The 19,582-nt window shown below is 40.2% G+C and overlaps 3 protein-coding genes across 5 annotated transcripts in view; 1 reads left to right on the forward strand and 2 right to left on the reverse strand.

Moving 5' to 3' along the window:
• The window catches only part of fam168a (family with sequence similarity 168 member A), a 39,072-nt gene extending 31,019 nt beyond the window's left edge, over positions 1–8,053 (reverse strand). The window contains exon 1 of one of the 3 annotated variants that reach the window (XM_074679762.1): positions 7,868–8,053. The gene's annotated coding sequence lies outside the window, so the exon portion shown is untranslated. The remainder of the gene's footprint in view (positions 1–7,867) is intronic. The other 2 variants (XM_074679761.1, XM_074679764.1) reach the window with 2 other exon arrangements.
• A 1,616-nt stretch (positions 8,054–9,669) lies between these two features.
• kbtbd3 (kelch repeat and BTB (POZ) domain containing 3) lies at positions 9,670–14,797 on the forward strand. The gene is made up of 10 exons (XM_074679640.1): positions 9,670–9,881; positions 10,129–10,415; positions 10,499–10,664; positions 10,916–11,098; positions 11,401–11,574; positions 11,667–11,957; positions 12,139–12,381; positions 12,463–12,753; positions 12,829–12,978; positions 13,192–14,797. The coding sequence occupies exons 2-10, from the start codon at positions 10,141–10,143 to the stop codon at positions 13,324–13,326; spliced, it is 1,908 nt and encodes a 635-aa protein (XP_074535741.1). The 5' UTR covers positions 9,670–9,881; positions 10,129–10,140; the 3' UTR covers positions 13,327–14,797.
• A 284-nt stretch (positions 14,798–15,081) lies between these two features.
• Positions 15,082–16,247, reverse strand: sln (sarcolipin). The gene is made up of 2 exons (XM_074680287.1): positions 15,910–16,247; positions 15,082–15,454 (listed from the first exon to the last, which is right to left on the reverse strand). Exon 2 carries the CDS (start codon positions 15,309–15,311, stop codon positions 15,216–15,218), a length of 96 nt encoding a protein of 31 aa, XP_074536388.1. The 5' UTR covers positions 15,312–15,454; positions 15,910–16,247; the 3' UTR covers positions 15,082–15,215.
• Between the last annotated feature and the right edge of the window lie 3,335 nt (positions 16,248–19,582).

Consider the following 19,582-nt stretch of genomic DNA (forward strand, 5'->3'; position numbering starts at 1 on the left):
GGGGGTGGATGTCAGGTAGACAAAGAATAAAATTCATGTAATTTTACAAGCTGTGTTATGGTTTTGCAGCTCCAGACCACTTGTCTTATGTGGTGGATCCCTGATCTGAACTGTTTTACTCTCATATAACATGCAGTCAATTGGAAATAACTCTAGATATTTAAAATTCAAAGTACTGTGGAAAAATAAGTCAAAGCATTTACTTGCAGGACATTTTTTGACTGTCTTCCAGTCAAAATAAGCGAGAAGGTCCAGACAGTCATTGTGAGGCTCAGGTGTTAATTAAAGAGCTGTTGATCAATGGCAGTCTGTCTGTTGCCCTGGTGACAGATGATTTTTCAAGTTTGCTAAATATGCAGATCCAACCTGTTTGTTTTTACTTAGCGGTCAAAATGCTCAACTATCGACTAATAATGTCAAATGAAATGCAAGCCTTCAGTTCTGTGTGCCAACATTCAGACCAAGCACAGGCTGCTTTAACAGTTTGGTGGATTTCAAATAGCCTGAAGCAACATGTACAGGAAGTCGAACACAAAGGGAGAGTGGAGACTGTTCTTCATGTAGTTTCACTTTGACGGCTTCTGTATTGAATATTTATCATTTCTGTTTCATTTCCACTTCTATTCCTGAGATTCAAGGGATGCTTCCATCACTGGTAATACTTCTGCACAGCAAATGCTTCCTACTTATAGGCTCTGTAGTAGCATGAGCATCTGTATGGAATGATTTTTTCTAAATACATCTAAAAAAGAATTCAAGCAGTGTTTGATGGAGGAATCTACCTTGAGGAATTCACCTGAGGCCAATGTCAAAGAAAGCAGTAGCTAATGTGGGTTATTTTTCTTCCGTTTGAGAACATATTCATGATGCGACTTGTGGCGCTGTTGATTTGTAACGGATGACTGAGGGGATACTTGTGGTGCGTAAGAGGTTTGGAGCAGAGTCTTGCTGAGGCCTTTAGAAGCTGATGATAAGAGATGTCAGGTTTGACAGAATTTACACAGACACATTAAATACAAATACAAATTTGGAGATGAGCATTTTCCCCTGTACTTGGCACCCTTTTTTAATTTTTATCTCAACAGAAAGTCAAAATTTCTTTGTTTGAGCTGTTCTGTCTGCGTCTTCCTGCGAGTAACAGCTCCAGCATTACAGTTCCACATTGTTTTATGGTACTACAGTGGCTATTAACACCACTCTAAACACATCAGTAGGTATTATGCGCTTGTTGACATTTTGAAAATCATTTATTGTGCTCTGACATGTTAGGTATCATCCCTGAGGTATAATTAAACATGTTCATCTTGAATATTTCAACAAGCCAATAGCATGATAAAACACTATTGATCATAACTGCTGGTATCACTAATGAAACACAGACCTGCAGTGCAGACATGTGTACGGACATGTGTTGTTTTGTACAGACTTGCTGTATGACTGACAGCTGAATGCATTACAGCTTTGCCTGCAGGGATCAGTCGAAGCTTCTATCCTGGTCCTTTATTCCCAACATCTCTCACCTGCCACTCTTTATATGCTCATATGTGCACATGCACATACTGATGATTTATCCACACACACAGCTGACCTGCGCAGGTGCATGTGAATTGGTTGATCACTGAAAACAAGAAGTACTAATTACTAGGGGTGTAAATCACCAGTTTCATGACGATACAATACGATATCGATTCTTTGGACAACGATATGATATTTGCCGGTATCACAAAGTCTGTCACGATACCATACGATACCATACGATACAATTCAGGGGCCTTCGATCAATTTAAGACGAAATTATGTCCTCACTGAACACAATCAGCAACATTTCACTAGAGGCAAGAAAGAAATACAAAACAATTTTGATAGTTTTATTACTGAAATGTGGAACGATGTGCTGACCTTTGGGCATGATAGTATGTAGAGGATTATAGCCATCTGTATAATGTAATTATGTTTTAAAATTAAAACTGGTTAAATTCAGGTAAGGTGCTTTTTTTGCCCCTACAATGACCTTATCAGTCTGACTGTTAAACTGTAATGTTTGATTATTATATCAAGTAATGATGCAACACTATAATTAAGAATAACTGATTACATAAACTTTATTATTGACCTCCAACATTTGACCATTTTCTATCGAACCAAAAATGTGAAGCTTTGATTTTAATTAAACCCAAACATTTCTATTGTTCAAAATTAGAACTATCAACTCAACTAACTTAACATTGAGAGTTTTTTTTTACTGTGATGCCTGATAACCACAGTTTGTATGTCAGTGTGATCAGACTTTGTTTCACTGTGTAATAGTCCATGTGGAGGAGGAATGACACTAAGCTCTCGCCGTTTTACTTTATAACTTTATGAAATTTCATGAATCAGTGCGCTACAATATTAAATCATGAGATAACTCACTGCAGTCGTGTGATGATGCACTCCTGTCATGTGTGCAGCATGCATCCTCTGCAGTCAGGTCGACCATATCTTACCCGGATACAGGAGAGCTATTTTATGACTGGCCGATATGTCTGGCTCCCGTTTAGCTCTGTGATGCTAACAGCGTCTTGCTACACGTTTGCCTACAGCGGTGTGACTCGGTGGGCGCTAAACAGTACATTTTACAGCAGGAGAAATATCAGGCGTGGCGTGTCAGAGACTGAAAAGGTTCAAATGTGTGTCTCATACGCTTGAGAGGAAACTTCAGAACGACTTGCGGTTGGCCTGAAACGGACATGCGTGTCCGGTCGGGATTTCAAAATAAAGGCGTACATTAAAGATCACAATGTTGATCGATGTTTAGACTTTCCATTGATGTGATTGGATCATTGCTTAACCAATCGATGGATCCATGGATCGATGTATATGGATGGATCATTACACCCCTACTAATTACCAATCAGTTTAGTCTACCTATTAATTTGAGCACCCAAAGACCAAACCAGCATTGGGTTACTTAGCCGAGCCATATACATATGAGAGGAAATAGTGTCTGGTTTTTATTTCTCACCACATACTTCCACAAGGCCAGATACAACAGCCTACAACAGGGACAAACACAGAACAAGTAAAAGGTATCAGAGAATAAGTCAAGGTAATAGAAAGTAGTTATTGAAAAAACATGATACATAAATACTTCATACCAAAAGCAATAATGATTAGAAACAGCAGAATATACCTAGCACACACCAAGTGTATGCACCACACACACTGTTTCAGTCCATAGATGCTGCGCTGCAGGCAGATCAGGGTAAAATGAAACAACAAGTCGATGAATCCATAATCAGACCTTTTCACCCAAAAATGCCAAACATTTGATGGCCTTAGCTTTTCAAAGTCAAATGCAGGATGCAGCATGAGGCTACTAAGTCTCTGATACTTTCATTAGGAGCTAAAATAAATGTGTTTAGGGAATAAAAACAAAAGACCAAACTGACCCAAAAATATTTAAATCACAAACTACTTGTGTTTGCTCCTCTGTTACAAACATGGATATCCATAGATTAACCACATGGCAGGCTGCTTTCTGTTTGACAGCTGAAATTTTTCAACATGCTTTAATTGTCTGACAGTTTGGTCAACACTGGGTGGTGTGCTCAGTTACAGCCGGCTGATGTGTGTAAACTTGCCTTGTAAAGTAGCCACTTGTGTAAACTTGATGTTATTAATTTTGGTTAGATTTCCCCACAAGCCACAGTTCCAGCGTCACAGGTGTGTTCTCTTATTCTACAAAAAAAGCACTTCTTATGATGGTATCAAACACGTGAGGTCACTATACTGTGGTGTATTCACACAAGCCACTGATGACCCAGAGATGCTGTGCAATCCATGAAATGGTCATGTGCCCATGCAGACATCTTTTATCATGGACAGGGGGAGCAGGGGGTAGCTCCACCAGTACCCTAGCCAACAAACAGTGGTGCTGTGACATCTTTGTATCAGGTCCAGCATTCAATTTTTCAGTAGTTTGAGCTCCAGTAGTATTTCTGTTAGATCAGACCACACATGCCAGCCTCCGCTCCCTGTAAACGTTAGTGGGGCTTGGCTGCCAAAGACCGCTGCTGGCTCATCTGTTTTGCCTCCTTGGTCCGTCCACTTTGGGGTAGGTACTGACCACTATTTACAAGGAATACCCCAAAATGTTGAGGGGATGTCCTGACTTACTCATCTAGACATCACAGCTAAACCTGTGTAAAGTCCCTCACATCCTTACCCTCAACCAATTTTCCTACTTTCAACACATTGACATCAGCACAACAAACGTATCCTAGTCAGACAGGTACCACTGCGACAATAAAACAGTTGTACAAAATGTTCCAAACACTTGTGATCAAAACAAAAAACTAGGGACCCACTCAGGTGAGTGACTGGAGTGTTAATCAGTGCAGTTTGTTGCGGGTTTGCTTGGTTTGGTCCTGTTTGCGTTTCCAAAGCCAAACGTACCCTCTTGTGGAAGGCAGCATGTAAGCTAGGTGCTGATAGCCGCGTCAGTTACACAATAGTGTGACGCCTAGAGGTGTTCCAGTCCGATATTGATATCAGATATCCGTCCGATATCAGCAAAAAAAACAAGTATCGGTTTCGGAATGGATCTAAAATCTATCACCCACTGGTTCATAATAAATGGGTCAGTTTTTCCTCATACCTACTGTTGCTGACTACTGTTCTTTGTTTGAATAATATCACTTAATCAAGCCTTTTCTAACATGACAGACATACTACAAAATAAGTAATAAAAGTATGCATGTTCAATATTGATATCGTATTGATTAATATCAGTATCGGCCAATACTCAATGCTGCAGTATCGGTATCGTATCGAAAGTGAAAATGTAATATCGGGACATCGCTAGTGACGCCATTGCAGCAGGACTTTGTATCCCGCTAATAAATCCACCGAAGAAGAAAAATGTGACATGATAAACAAAGAACAACAATGGAAGACATCCAGCAATTCGCCTTCTTTGTGATTGGCATGTGGACCTTTGTTACAAAGCGTGATCAAGCTTTGTTTCAGAGAACACTGTGTGCCGTCAGGAGCAATACAGCTGCTGTCACAAGGTAAGTGACAATTCTTTCAACCAATCAACGGCCTGCAGTGTAGTAGCTCCACCTTCTGGGATCAGATTGGTTTAGTTTGGCACCCCAACGGAAGGGTGCCAAAAAGTGGGGCGGCTCACCGTGGTCATTTGGGGCTAGTCTGTGAAAACGCCACAAAATGCATGCTGTACAAAGACAAACTGAACTGAACCACTTGGTGGAAAAGGGGCTTAATTTCTCCGTTAAGTTTAAAAAATGATAAAACAAAAAGTTGTGAATTTGTTTTTGGGTGTTGGTCATTGTTCAATTGTAAATTTCTAAAAAAAAATTTCTAATTCAAAAGCACATAGAAGAGAACATAGCATTCTTTTATTCCCATATGTAAAGTTGTTTAACCTCCCTATTGTTGATATACAGAGAAAAGTCACCAGTCAATGAAAATTCAGTGGCATCAGATCTCAAACTCAATGAACTCATCACCAAAACTCAGTCCTAACAACTGTTGGGTACTTAGTGGATTGATGTTATTTACCAAGAAAAAAGGCAAACATTTACTGGATCCAGATTCCTGGATGTGAGGATTTGAAATTTCTTACAGTTAATAATATTGATGTTTTCAAGGATTGGACAAAATAATCAATAAAAGTACTTCACTTTCTTTTTTTCTTTTTTACATTTTATTTAAATACTTAATTTAATTAACGGCTATGAAATAATTGTCACACTATTTAAAGCCCCACTTTAATCGGTAACATACAAAAAAATGATAGTTTTCATTAAATGTGATATGTAATTCTGGTGACTTCAAAGCATAATTTCCCTCATGCAAGTCCAATAATTATCTTTGCATCAGAAAATTTCTTAAAACAATCACTGACTATCTAGTTTATGGGATAGTGAGCTTAACACCAGAGAAGGGTGAATGTGGAAGCTGCTGTCTGTGACCCAGTCATTCACTGATCCATCTGATGAGCAACTGATTAAGTGGTTCAAACCACAGGGGAATGAAGTGCTGAAAAGACGAGAGTCTGTTATAGAAACACTGACTGTAGTAACATGAAGTGACTCTAGCTTTTCTATAGTCTGACAGCTTTACAAGCTTACATTGTGCAACCCACCATTCATACGCATGAGGCTTTGCTCAGTGTATGCCCAAACCCACATGCCCTACTATTCCCTACATTGTAACAGACAGAAATCACCTTTAATATGAGCTTAAACAAAACTCATAAATACTCCAAACACATTAACAAAAATTCAGCTCAGTGATACATTGCCATATCAAAAAGAAATGGGTATAATCGGGTACCCTTTGCCACCAATACACTGTAATTTGCAAACTGATTTCTAGGAAAACCTTGAGGTTCATTTCTCTTCATCTTGGAGAAAAGCAGTTCTGCCAGATGCTACTTGATTTCACAAGAGTATTGAAAAAATACTGCACAGCTTTTACAATTTGCAGAAGAATCAATGACTCCTGTGTATTTCAAAAGCGAAGGCATTGGGAGGATTTTGATTGGATGTTACATTCACAAAAGGACAATGATTAGTCATCCACTTAAACATGATTTGAATGACATAATTTTGATTACAATGCTACTGGATGTCTGACATAAATGGAGTTTGTGTGGTTCTTACATCCCTGGCAGAATTATACTCAAGATATAAAAGTTTACTGTGTAGGGACTGTTGCAGTATCCCAGAAGACAGATAACTTTATTGGACTAAATGGGATTAGTAGTAAATGACTTAAGCAGGTGATACCCATATTATGAATTATGAATTATCATGAGTCTTGAACTTTTCCTTAAAAGAATCATCACAATAAATGCATTTCATTGAGGTATACAGTAGCAGGATATTCACCCACTTCTAAACTTCATGTTTCTAAATCTAGATTTAAGAAAATAATTCAATACTAAAAAACAAACATTTAAATTTACACAACGTACGCCGACTGTTGTTCTGGGATGAAAATATCCACGACAATGTCCTATTACACCACCGGTGCCGCACAAAACTCAGCAAAAACAAATTAGTTCCACTCCAAAATACAATTGTTTTGTTCATAATGGTGGCTGGAGCCTGGAGGATACAGCCCAGAGTGCAGGCATTTGCAATTCCCACCACATCAGTGGTTAATATGTAGTTATATCTATCAGAGTATGGCATGCACTGGCAGTGCACTACATTCCTGAGATAGCAAGCAACGCCAAAACAGCCATGGTTGGACAAAAATGGTCACACTCAAACAAGCTTAAGACACCATTTTGAAAATCCACCGATTTCTAGATAACAACTCCGCGATGCCATCTTGCCAATTATCACCAGATTAGCCACCGTTAGCATTGGCTGTTCAACCATTCCGCTGTAGCCCACGCAGGAATCTATGCGGGTCACGGAATACTAACATTAGCTTAGCTCTCTTGCTAGCCTCAAAAAGATAACCGCCGTAGCATCCCTGCATCCCTCGGCACGCGCTGCTCAAATGGCTAATTAGCGTGCTAGCTTGTAAAAGATTGGCAAATGTCAATGAAAAACATCCCCAACAGGTCTGACGAGAACACGCCAGGAAAACACCGGTTGATTTTTCCACTTGGCAGCACACCACAAAGCCTAAAACCCCAAACCACCACGACAACTAGTACCACTTTGAATCCGCTATTCAAGCTAGCTCGTTTAGCCTAGCCCGCTAGTTCCCCACAGTCGGCAGCCACCGCGGAGGACAATTGAAGGGATACAGAGGGAAAAAAAGACAGAAAAAAAACGAACAACTAAGCAAGTCGACACATGGACATTCTTGCTCTCTGTTATAAATAACGGGGGACACTCACCAAAGCCAATCGGTTGAACAAAAAAGATCCGCCGTGTGTATACGTGCTTTCTCCTGTGTCTGTGCTCTGCCTCAGGTCGGTGCGGACTGACTGTGCTACAGCAACGTTTTGTCGGGCCAGTGGCGCAGGGAAGACAGCTTTCACCCGGAGAGACGGCCACCGTGTGGGGGATGGGGATGCACTGCCGGGAGGGAGAGAGGAAGGGAGGGATGCAGGGATGCAAAGAGAGAGGAGGGGGGCATTGATAACTCAACGGAGAATGATAACAACCACGTTATAAACATAATAACACTAGGTAGAATGTAGACAAAACCTGGTTCAGACTTTTCGACAGAGAAAACAGTCTTTTGTTGTTGAAATGGTCTGTGTCTGTTGATCATTTGTATTGATATGTCTCCAAGTCCTTTTTCTTCTTCACCCAGTAACCCAGGTTTTTCTTTGAGGGGGAGTAAGCTGAAACGATGTGATAAACAAAGATAGAAGTTTAAGACTGTTAATCTCATTGTTAGGTCTTTGTTGTCAGTATGTTTGTTCCGTAAAGTGGCTTACATTGCTGTTTTAACATATGATTTCAAGTTTCATATCCCACAGGAACACAAGCAGGTGTGCGACCAAAACAACCTACTGCTGTGGCATATCTTTGTCGTCAACATCTCCAGGCAGGAAAGTGTGTTATTTGGTCAGCAGCACTGTGGTGGTGAAGCGCTACTGCAACAGTGTTGGAAGCTCACTTCAATAATTCAGATTTAGAAGCTTTGCCTCATCACAACCAATATTTAGCTTCAAAGGAGGACAGCGCCACTCGCTGGTAATGTTTGGTATGGCAATAAAAGCCTCAAGTTTCAAGTTTTATTCATTCAACTGTACAAATAAAGTGCTCTACAAAGATGAAAAACGGGGCATCAATGACGTTAAAAAAGATTCAAGTAACAGATTGAAACGTACAACACGAGTTTTTCAAAAATCATAATATGAAAGAAAATCCCCAAAAGAAAAAGAAAAAAACACTTTTAAAGAAATAAAACACTCATATAACCTTATTGAAAAGAGATTAGCATTCAGGACTAATTTGAAGTTTTAAAAGTCAGTAAACTCAAAATTATGAAGTAAAAGTAATGCTATAGTCAGATCGATGGTTAGGCATTACTTAAAATGTATGGTTTAAGAAGTAAAGCAATTAACACCTAAAGCAATCTAAAAATTTATTCACAGCTTAGGAGCGAAATAACTTTTAGTAAAGCTATTAATACCCTTTTAAAATTATGTTGTCTTCATATATTTCAGATTAAGAGCTGCTAATACAAACATCAATAACAAAGTTTTATATATGTATTTATTTTTTGTCTTTGTACGTCTTTAGTTTATACATCTTTTTTAAAATCTAATTATTACTTCAGAGTTAAAGTAGTACCTTAGTACTGTAGTACGGTTGTTCTATTAAGTAAAAATGAGTAATCATTTTTATCATCAGATTGATTTACATGTAGAGAAGAAACACTTTGGGCTATCCGAAGTTTTACAATTTTTCTTGCAGCTTAATTTCCTGCGCTTATTAGTGTCACAAAAACACCGCTCACATTTCCACTCGACTTTTTACATAAGCAGAATAAACTGACGTACAGTTTTATCTATTGCTGATTTCCGTAAATCTGATTAAGAGAACTACACTTCCCAGCCGTCATTGCGTCTACTGTACCACAAACAAAGAGTAGACAATTCAGTTATTTCTCAAACGACATGAACCTTCGGAAATATATGTAAAAAAAAATAAATAAATAAACAAAAGAAGAAACAGCAGACCCTCAATAAGAATGACAGCAATATGGCATAAAGACGAACTGGTTTCAGAATCCTCGCGTGATTTTACGTTCCCGGAAGTCGAAATGGCACAATAAAGAGAGCTGTCCGAGGTGCTGAGACTTCACTTGCTGTGTTCCAGGTCCCCTATATGTTTTTTACTTGTGCATTTTGGGGTCGTCTTCCTTTAGGTTTTTAACAAAAAAAGGTGCCAAAGGTAAGTCTGAAATAGTTCTGATCTATACTGTGTGTAATATTGCATAGCAGCCTCCTGAACGTGCTTAACACTGAGTTTTAGCGTAACTGTTAAAGGTGCTGAAGTATCACATTTTTTAAAAGTGCTTTTCTTTTATAAATCTTTACTCAGTGTATTCAGCACAGACACATACACACACAGATAGATACAGAAGCTCATGCACAATACTGTCTTTAAATATCATCTTTGTTTGATTTAATATTGTCAGAGTTTCGGAAGTATGGACGAAGCTCAAGAGTTGTCCAACTGCAGCACCAATGCAAATAACCCCAGCGGCTGCCCTCACGATAGTAAACCTGGCAGTGCTCCACAATGCAACGGGGTCCAAGAGAGCCGAACCCTGCTGCGGGTGTCTGAGTCACACGGACTTCAGCTGCTGGGCGTGCTCAGATCCTTTAGGGAGCGGGGCCTGATGTTTGACTTCACCATCAATGTCCAGGAACAGAGTTTTTCTTGTCATCGCTGTGTTCTTGCTGCATGCAGTGATTTTTTCAGGTAATTATCTTTCTTTTCATCTATTCTCTGTAATTATTTCTATCTGTGTTATTTCTGAGAATATATAACTGCTGTGTCTCCAGGGCCATGTTTGAGGTGGATATGAGAGAGCGTGATGATGGTTCGGTGACTCTTGGTGACCAGTGTCCTGTAGCAATCAGTTCATTCCTTGACTTTGCCTACTCTGGAGAAGTGCTAATTACAGAGGGCAATGTAGACATGCTGTTTCAGCTTGCATCTTTTCTACAGGTATACAACTAATCTTGTTGATTTTTCTGGGGGATGATTACATCACACATTGCTTTTTTTATAATCTGCCAGAACTGGTGTCTCCCCTGGGTTATATATTTTCTCAATAAATAAATAAATAAATAAATAAATAAACAAATAAATAATAGTAATAATAGTAATAAATACACCTCAGTGTCTTTGTGAATTTTTTTGGTGTTCTCATATGCTCAAATTTTGTTCTATATTCTTTTTGATTGTTCCTACCTCAGGTGTCTGTTCTCTCCAGAGCATGCAGCGACTTTCTGATAGGAACCATGGATCTTGGTAACTGTTTGTCCCTCTTCTCTCTTGCTGAGGCCTATGGCTCTGCTTCCCTCCTCCACAGTTCCACTGAGTTTGTCATCCAGAACTTCTCCAGCCTCTCCAAAACACAGGACTTTCTGGATATGCAGGTGCTGCTTGAGTAAACACAGAGGATGGGGTCAAAGGGGATCCCTTTTCACAGAGGGTGATGTGTAAATACTCGTGAATTTGTGGTGATTTATATATTATGTATCAATGCAGAGGAAAAAAATGTATTCTTGATTTGCAGCCATAATATTCACATCTGAGTCTCTGTTAAATCTTTAACATGCTGGGGAAACAGAAGTGGTTTTAAAAAATAATAACATAATCTCTAATATTTAAAGAAGGTCAAAACTGTTTATCCAAACTCATATCAAGTATTATTCACATTTTAATTTGCTCTCTACAGGTGAATGTTTTGGAAATATGCCTTTGCTCAGATGCTCTTAATGTTCCCAGTGAGGAGGTTGTAGTTCAGTCACTTCTTAGATGGGTACGACATGATCTCCAAGGAAGACAAAAGCTGCTGCCAGACTTGTTATCTTTGACCAGACTCCACCATCTACCTTCATCTACTTTAAAGGTATAAACAAACCGTGATGCTCTGGACTTCAGAATGATCCCATTTGTGGTCTCTGTATTGTCTCATCCCTCTTGTGTATTTGTCTTTGTCAGACCCTCCATGACTCAGACCCTCTCCTCTGCGATCACGAGTCTTGTCTCGCCCTGATCGCAGAGGCACAGAACAAACAGGAACAGTACAGCAGCCTGCTCACTGACGCTAGGTCTGCCACCACGCAGAGCTACATCTATATCCACAAGACAGAGGAGAATGGAGAGATACGACACACCTTCTGCTACTGTCTAGAAACGGATCAGTGGAAAGAGCTGAGGACAGGGAATGTGGAAGGGGCAGCAACAATACCAGACCCACCTGGATCTCATCTCACCAGTTATGCTGAAAAGGTTTGATGGACAGACTGCTTTTGGTTTTAAGGGCAGTAGTTCTCAATGTTTTTGGCTTGGGACCCTTTAAAGGAAGCAACAAAATAAAAACATGGGTAAAAACATATTAAAAGAAAAAAATGCTTTCTCTAAGCTATAGTTTGTAGGATTTTTCACTTCTGTCTCTGTTTCTTGTTCCAAGATGTTTGTAACAGGGGGTTGCAGAGGAAACTGCTGCAGAGCAATACGTCTCCATGTGGCTGAACCGTTCCATGACGCCACAGATGAGGTTTGGTGCTTCTGTCCTGTAACCCTCACCTGCACGCCTGCACCTGCCATGCTGAAACCCAGAACTACACACACAGCTGTAACCTGCATGGACCGAGTCTACGTCATCGGAGGACGGACTAAAGGATCCAGAGGGGGTGCTCCCAGTCTGCTGGAGGTAACAACATCACCTTGAATGAAACCATAATATCTTTTTTCATCTGTTTAAAAGTGGAGTCATTTTTTTCTGGTCTTCAAGGTGGAGTATTATAATCCTCTGACCCAGACCTGGACCTCAGTCAGCCCTCTGCCAAATGCTATCTTCTACCCTGAAGCCAGTGCTTGTGGCAGTGTCATATACACTCTGGGATCAGAGGTGGAGATCACAGACTCCTTTAACCCCTCACTAGACTGCTTCTTTAGCTATGACACCCAGAAGGACCAGTGGAGCCGCCTGGTGGCGGAGTTTGGCCAGTTCTTTCATGCTACACTGGTCAAGTCAGTGTCCATCAATAATACACTGCATCTCTGCGATCTGTCCACATATAAGGTAATGAGAGTGTGTGTTATCAAACATATTAAAACAGCAACACAAAGATTTTACAGTGTGCTTTTTTCTGTCCAGGTGTATAGTTTCTGTCCAGAGACCTGTGTGTGGAAGGGTGAAGGCTCATTTGAATGTGCAGGGTTTAATGCTGGAGCTGTGGGCCTGAGAGACAGAATCTACATCTTGGGTGGAGACTATTCACCTGATGAGATCACTGATGAAGTCCAGGTGATTATACCTATTTATCTCTAAATAGATGTTGTAGAGCTTTGATGTTTGAGTTCCAAGGTGTGTCCTGACTTCTATCAACTTCCGCGGAAAATTATGCACTATTGGGTATTTCATCAACTTATTTTAATACCCAGGGTCAGGGGAAGTTCCCCTTTATCGTTCTAGAGTTCTAATTTTCTCTGTCTGTGTGTCCTCGTGTTGACTGTCCAGGTCTACCACAGCGGTAGGAGTCAATGGGAGGAAGTAGCCCCGATGCCTCGAGCGCTCACTGAGTTCCACTGTCAGCTCATCAGTTTCAACAGATACAGAGACCCATGGAGTGATACAGCAGACACAGACACATGAACATGTCAGTGTGCTTAAAGAAGGGAATAACGTGTCACTGACCCAGTATCCCCAAGACTCCAAAAAGCATGACACTGACTGAGCTAACATCTTGAGAATGACATCTAACACTATGTCTCTTACAAGTCATCATTAAGCATGTGCAGCTGTGCCAAAAAAAATCTATTTTATTTTTTTATTTAAAACCTTAACTTTGTATGAGTTTCCATCAAAATGTAATTTCTCTCAATGGGGGAAACCTTATGAGGCAGTGCAACACATTAGAATTGTATTTTAGTACCCTGTATTTTTCTGCCCAGTGAGAGTCCAGTGAAGCAAGTCACAGTGACTTTGAATCTATAAACTCAGGAATGGAGCCAGACGTTTCTGAACTGGGGTAACTGAACTGGAGCCGTGACTTTTTTAGGGGTTACCAAGCTAGGTAAACATTAGCTTTTCCCAAACATAGGAGGGTTATCGCTGCTAATCACACATTATTTAACTTCTACAATATCTGAATCCAAATTCTTAAAAATTTCATGTAGATATCTACATTTAATGTTGAGAGCTTACTCAACAGAGTCAACATGTTTAAATCAAATTAACTTAATCATTTAAGGACTCAAACAGGAGAATCTGAATTTGATTTAAAGTACCAACAAAAGAACATATTCCACATGACATGAAAGAAATCTGCAGGAAGCCTGTTGAAACAAATTGTGAACACATTTGTAGTTGATCCCAATAGAAGTGCCGCCCTTGTCAAGGAACATAATCTATAATGTTTTAAGATTTCACGCTGGCAACTGGGTGGCCAATCAGATTTCAGGGTTGATTATAACCACTCTTGGCTCTGCTACTCAGACATCTAAAACAGGTCTTTGTATGAGGGGTTTTTGCAGCCCTATTTGCACAGAACTTCCCAAGTCACAAAGGCCTCTATGTAAGAAAAACTCAGATTAGCAAATGTCATAATATGTTCATTTTAAAACATAAAAATTATAACATTCTTTTTGTTCCCTGGTACTGCTGACAGGGGCTTTGGGAAACTGTATTTGTCTGATTTCTATTGTTCAGTTTATAGCTAACAGAAACACACATCAGCACTGTAACTTATACAACTAACAACTTCTAGAAATAGCTTCCCTGTGCAAGTATCTGTGTGGACTTACTTTCAGATAATTTGCCTTTATCCTGCCTCACACTGTAAAGAATCCCAGGCAACCTGTTTACCATGAAATTTTGGCAATTCCTTTTCTGTTGTTGTGACTAATGGATACGTTACCTGAGCATCTGCTTTCCATGAAGTCTGAGGAACAGAGATGACTCAGCAGAGAGTACATAGACTTAAAGATTCAGAAAACAGCGGGAGAAAAACATGTGCTTGAATGATTATACATTATATGTTTTTGTCCTCAAACAGAACAAAGAACTCAATACACCAAAGACTGTTTAATGACAGAAAGTGAACATAAACATGAGGCTGTAAAAAGTGTCTTAGTGTTTGTTTCTTTTACTTACTATGGAGTCAGAATTTGTCAATGACTGACACAGACATGGGGAACTGTACGCACCACTATCTACAGAGATGCAATCGAGCTTTACATCCATCACTGGAAGGGAAGGGAAGAGTAGGGCTGCTTTTTTTACTCAGCCTCCAATCGCCACACTGACCTACACATGGACTCTCATTTAAATTTAAACCCATCTCTGTTTTATCAAGCTAGCTGTGAAAATTCACATTTTTTCAGCAATGCTGGAATATGAGAGCTCTCATCTACACAAGTGAACATAAACTGGCAGAAAAATGAGATGTAAACACTGTGCCTTTGTAACAAACTATGTGCAGCAAAGTCCTAAAGTAACCGTGCTAGGTTCCCTCCCATGGCCGCTCTTCTTGCTCCATGGGTTCAGTCCTGGTATGTTTTTACCAGCAGCCACATCAGCAGCACAGTGATTAAGACGATCATGAAGTTAAGGAAGAGCTCTTGCGTTGAGCGGTCCATGATGGGATCTCTGGCGGGGGAGAGAGGTGGGAAGAATCAGAGGGAATGCTGAGAGGTCAAAGAAGGGAGGAAACAAGGGAACAAGTAGGAAGGGTGCAGAAGATCTTTAAAGGGGGTTCCTTATTTGGACTTGTGCCCTGGACCTGCAGGGAGGTGCGGAGAGATAGGAACAATGAAACATTGCAGCAGACATAGCAACGGGTATATATTTGGTGCAGGCAAATTAGATGCCATCTAAACCTATATGTGAACAAGCTGTGCCCCGAATTTGACTGTGCACGTATGTCCATTATCACAGATAAGAAGAGTAATATCTGTTCACTGTTACCATCGCTCAGCAGAGCAGAGCAGAGCAGAGCAACAATGTTGCTTTACATACACACATCCACAAAGTGAACAGAAACAAATACAAGATTAGGGTGAGAAGAAATGCATCTTAAAAAGATCACTCCTTTACAAAGGAAGTTCCATTAACATGTTTAAGTTTTTGGGTGATAAATGCAGCAGCTTGCAGGCTTGATTCATCTCTCAACAAAAATTAAGACGTCATGAATTCTTTTAAGTCAAAATAAGATGTAAACACAACAGTTACTGTTACCGTTCCTCTTTTTTGTAATGCCCCCACTTTGAACAGGAAGAGAGGAGAAAGATGTTCTTCAGCTCTCCAGTTGCCTTTACCTCCAACAGTTTGCCCTCTGACTGGAAACTTCTCCGTGCCTCTGACTGGAAACTTCTCCGTGCCTCTCTGCAGCATCAACCAGCAGCTGATCTTCTTGCTGTTGCTCAGAGCCAGTGCCCACTCCTAAAGTAGCCATCCTCTGTGGACCGCCCATGTTTCACATACACACAGACTGATGTCACAAGCCAACTAACCAACCAACAGAGCAAGTTTTTTCCACAATCTGGTCCATCTAAATGCAACCCATCCATAACCATACAGAGTGTCCCTCTCCCTGTCTCACGCATGACAGAGGAGGGACCCTGGGTTATTTATATAGCATTATTACAGATACAAGGTGGATTACACTTGTTCCAAACACAATACTCACGTCTTGTGTTGGATCTAGGAAACTGTAACAGTATCAGTCAGTGTCTAGGTAGGAGCTATGCACAGGGTAGAGAAGGAAAACAGAGTGACCTCTTCAAAATGCGACATATGTGGTTGTAAAAACAGCTGACGCCACAATTTATCATGCAGTACGTCAGGGCTGTCACTTTAAGAGGAGTGAAGCAAAATAAAGAAGGTTATCTGTACTGGAAGTTATTTAGACACTTTGAAAAGTATCATGGTGCATTTAATTTCACTCCAGATATTTCCACCATTCATCCTCTCTGTGTGATGCTGGCTGCCAGTACTGGAAGACAAAGTAAGTTCATGACCATGCTGCAGTGCTGCACATAGTGGCTTCCACTCATCTTAAATTTGTTTATCTGAAGTGATGGGGAAACAACCAGAGGCGGCCAGGTCTCTCCAGTTTCTGTTAACCCCTGCAAAGAACAAGCAGGCCAGCAGGAGGATGACAAATTATTGCCATTGCCATGCATTTGCAATTGCTCGGCGATTAAAAGTAACTGGAAGTTTTTTTTATCTTGGTTCAACAACATGTTTTATTTCTGGACCTTACATAAAATTCTGCTGGTTGAAAGTAGGACGATATTATTGTTCATTATAGACGTGTGCTCTGTGTTTATTAGCAGATTAGGATCACTCATTAATCTTTGCAGTGAAGTTATTTTGTACACTCAGAGTCTGAAGACCAACATATTTGATAGATTTAGATAAGAATAGACTGAGAATTTGAAACCGCAGTGTATTTTCACATGGTACCAATTGATTTATAGCTCAATAAACTCAACTCATGGAAAGGTTCAGTGATTTTTTTTGTCATATAAGTGAGCTTGCCAGACAACCAGTGAAACCCCCTTGGAGTCACTGCCCTCAGTCTAAAAATAGTTTCATGTCTAACCCCATTGTAAGTCTCAAATGAATGTTTTTCCCTCCCTTTTTTGTACAGTCAAGGCCATACACTATTATATAACATTGTTACTGGTTTATATTCTCCAGAGGGTGGGTCTTTAGTGATACTGGTCAGCCTTAAAACTGTAGTATTTAGTTTCTTGCTCTTCTTTGACCTAAAAAAACTGAAACCATATCTGAGGTCAGTGCACAGTGCCTTGGTGTGGTGTGCACCCCTGCTTTGTAAGCTTCAGTTGTAACCAGGTGGCCTGTTGTTAAAGGGTGTACTCACAGGGTGATCTAACATTTTCATACAGGAGCCCATGAAAGTATTGATTTCACACATGAAAATTCTAAAGAAGTTGACGACTGCTCGGCCAGTATTTTGGCCACCTTTCAGCGGAGCCAGGCCGCATTCCACAATTTATGCTAAGCTAAGTGTCAATAACACTCAAACTGCACAGTTACAGGAATGTACCAATCTCTCATCTCTCAGCTAAGATGTATATCCCAAAATATATGTATGCCAGTCTGTGTGCATGTATTGTATTCTTTTATTTTCCTCCTACATGCTATGCTGCTGCTAAGAAAAGGATTTTGACAGTTCACCACAGGGAACCTCTCAGCTCATCTAACACTTGACAGCTGCTTACAACGGTGTTATCTCCGAACTAATGTTAAACCCCCTTGACACACACACCTTCTACCGTGCACACAAAAAGGTCACAGTGGGACAAAGTGTGTGTGAGCATGGCTCTCTTGAACCTTTCCATCAGAGGATTCCAAGGCCATTCTCAGAGGATTTAACAGATCAAACCGGCTGCCATTGTATCACCCTGCGACTCCTGTGCCAGCATCAGACCGACAGCTATGTGACCCAGGGATTCCCATTGTCATGGAGATCCACTGCCCAGGCGATTGTGTAAAGCAGAGCTGGGTGTGCAGGCATCTCTGTGCGAGGTGGACCACGGCCCACTCTGACAGCTGTGTGTGTGTGTGTGTTTAAGACAGACCAGTGTTGGCAGGGTTACCCTCCAAATCAGAGGAGAGACAGAGTGGTGTCAACAAGGCCTCAGCAACACCATTCCTCACATTCTGGGACAGTGTACTGTATATGAGAGTGCATGGCATGCTGAGATGTGTATGTGCTTATACTAGCATGCAGTGTTTGTTAACAAGTGAAGCTAATTTGGTGACAGCTTTATGCCTTCATGCTTTGAGTGTAAAGGCAAACATACAATATCATGTTATATAGCATTTAACCTTTCTACTAAACAGCTTTGTAAGCATATGTTTTCAACCAACACAACTCTATAGCGCTATTGCATAACAAACCAGGGCCAGGAGACAGTTAGTCTATTGGCACAAAGACGATAAGCAACGGGTAAAACAGTCTGGCTTTGTGTAAAGATGTAAATAAATCAAACTGCCTTGAAGGCTCAGCTTGCAGCTGCTGCTGAGAAATAAAAAAATGTGATTAATCTAAATTTAAAGCCTGGAAATCCTACAGGTCTTGGACAAGTAAATGAATCGAGCTGATCATAGCTGTGAGTCATGCTGTAAAAAGTGGATTTCTGTGTCCGTCCTTAGTGAGTATTTATGCTTAGACAGTTTTAACATTTTTTTCAACACATTTCAACATGACACATTTTTAGTCTACTGCACGTTTGTAAAAATTCTTCAGAGCAAGTATTTTTGATTAACACTTTTTATGAGTTAGATCATTTTATTTATGAGCAACACATCCTCTATCTCATTAGAACAAATACTACACTCAACTACTACCTCACTTTGTGTGAGGAACTTTTAGTTTGTGGTAATTTTTTGAATAAATCTTTGTCTAAAACCTTAGCTCTTCATTGATTTTGTCCTGTTTTTGCTTGGGTAAGGGTTCTAATAATAGAATAGAATAGAATAGAATAGAATAGAATAGAATAGAATAGAACTTTATTGTCATTGTAACAAGTACAACAAAATTGAAGTCACACAGCAGCAATCAAGAAAACAAAAGCAAAGAAAGTGTAAAGAAAGTGCAAAAATGTAAATAAGAAAATACATGATGACAGCTTGTCCATCATTCTCCAGTTCAGGCAGTCTCCACCTCCACAGGGTCCAGGACTGAGCTTCTTCAGTCATGCTCTATCTCTGTCTCTTGGATCCTGTCTGCTCACAGCAGGTCAAGCTCTTCCAATGTGGCGTTGGTGTCTGATGTTAGCTCTGTTAGCCATGTCTGTGAATAGCATGATGCTACTCTGCCTTCTGGTATTCCCTCTGTTGCTGGGTTAGCACAGCTAGCTCGTCCATCTTATTGGAG

Source organism: Halichoeres trimaculatus, unplaced genomic scaffold, assembly GCF_033239565.1.
Source record: "Halichoeres trimaculatus isolate MK-OKI-2021-1 unplaced genomic scaffold, fHalTri1.1 fHalTri1_scaffold_9, whole genome shotgun sequence".
In the NCBI taxonomy this organism is placed as follows: Eukaryota; Metazoa; Chordata; class Actinopteri; order Labriformes; family Labridae; genus Halichoeres; species Halichoeres trimaculatus.

Excerpts from the sequence above, each read along its gene's own strand:
- sln (XM_074680287.1), bottom strand. The coding sequence starts at position 15,311 with ATGGACCGCTCAACGCAAGAGCTCTTCCTTAACTTCATGATCGTCTTA.
- kbtbd3 (XM_074679640.1), top strand. The coding sequence starts at position 10,141 with ATGGACGAAGCTCAAGAGTTGTCCAACTGCAGCACCAATGCAAATAAC. Across the intron at positions 11,958-12,138 it reads TCACCAGTTATGCTGAAAAG|ATGTTTGTAACAGGGGGTTG; the intron begins GTTTGATGGACA and ends TCTTGTTCCAAG. Across the intron at positions 12,382-12,462 it reads GTGCTCCCAGTCTGCTGGAG|GTGGAGTATTATAATCCTCT; the intron begins GTAACAACATCA and ends CTGGTCTTCAAG.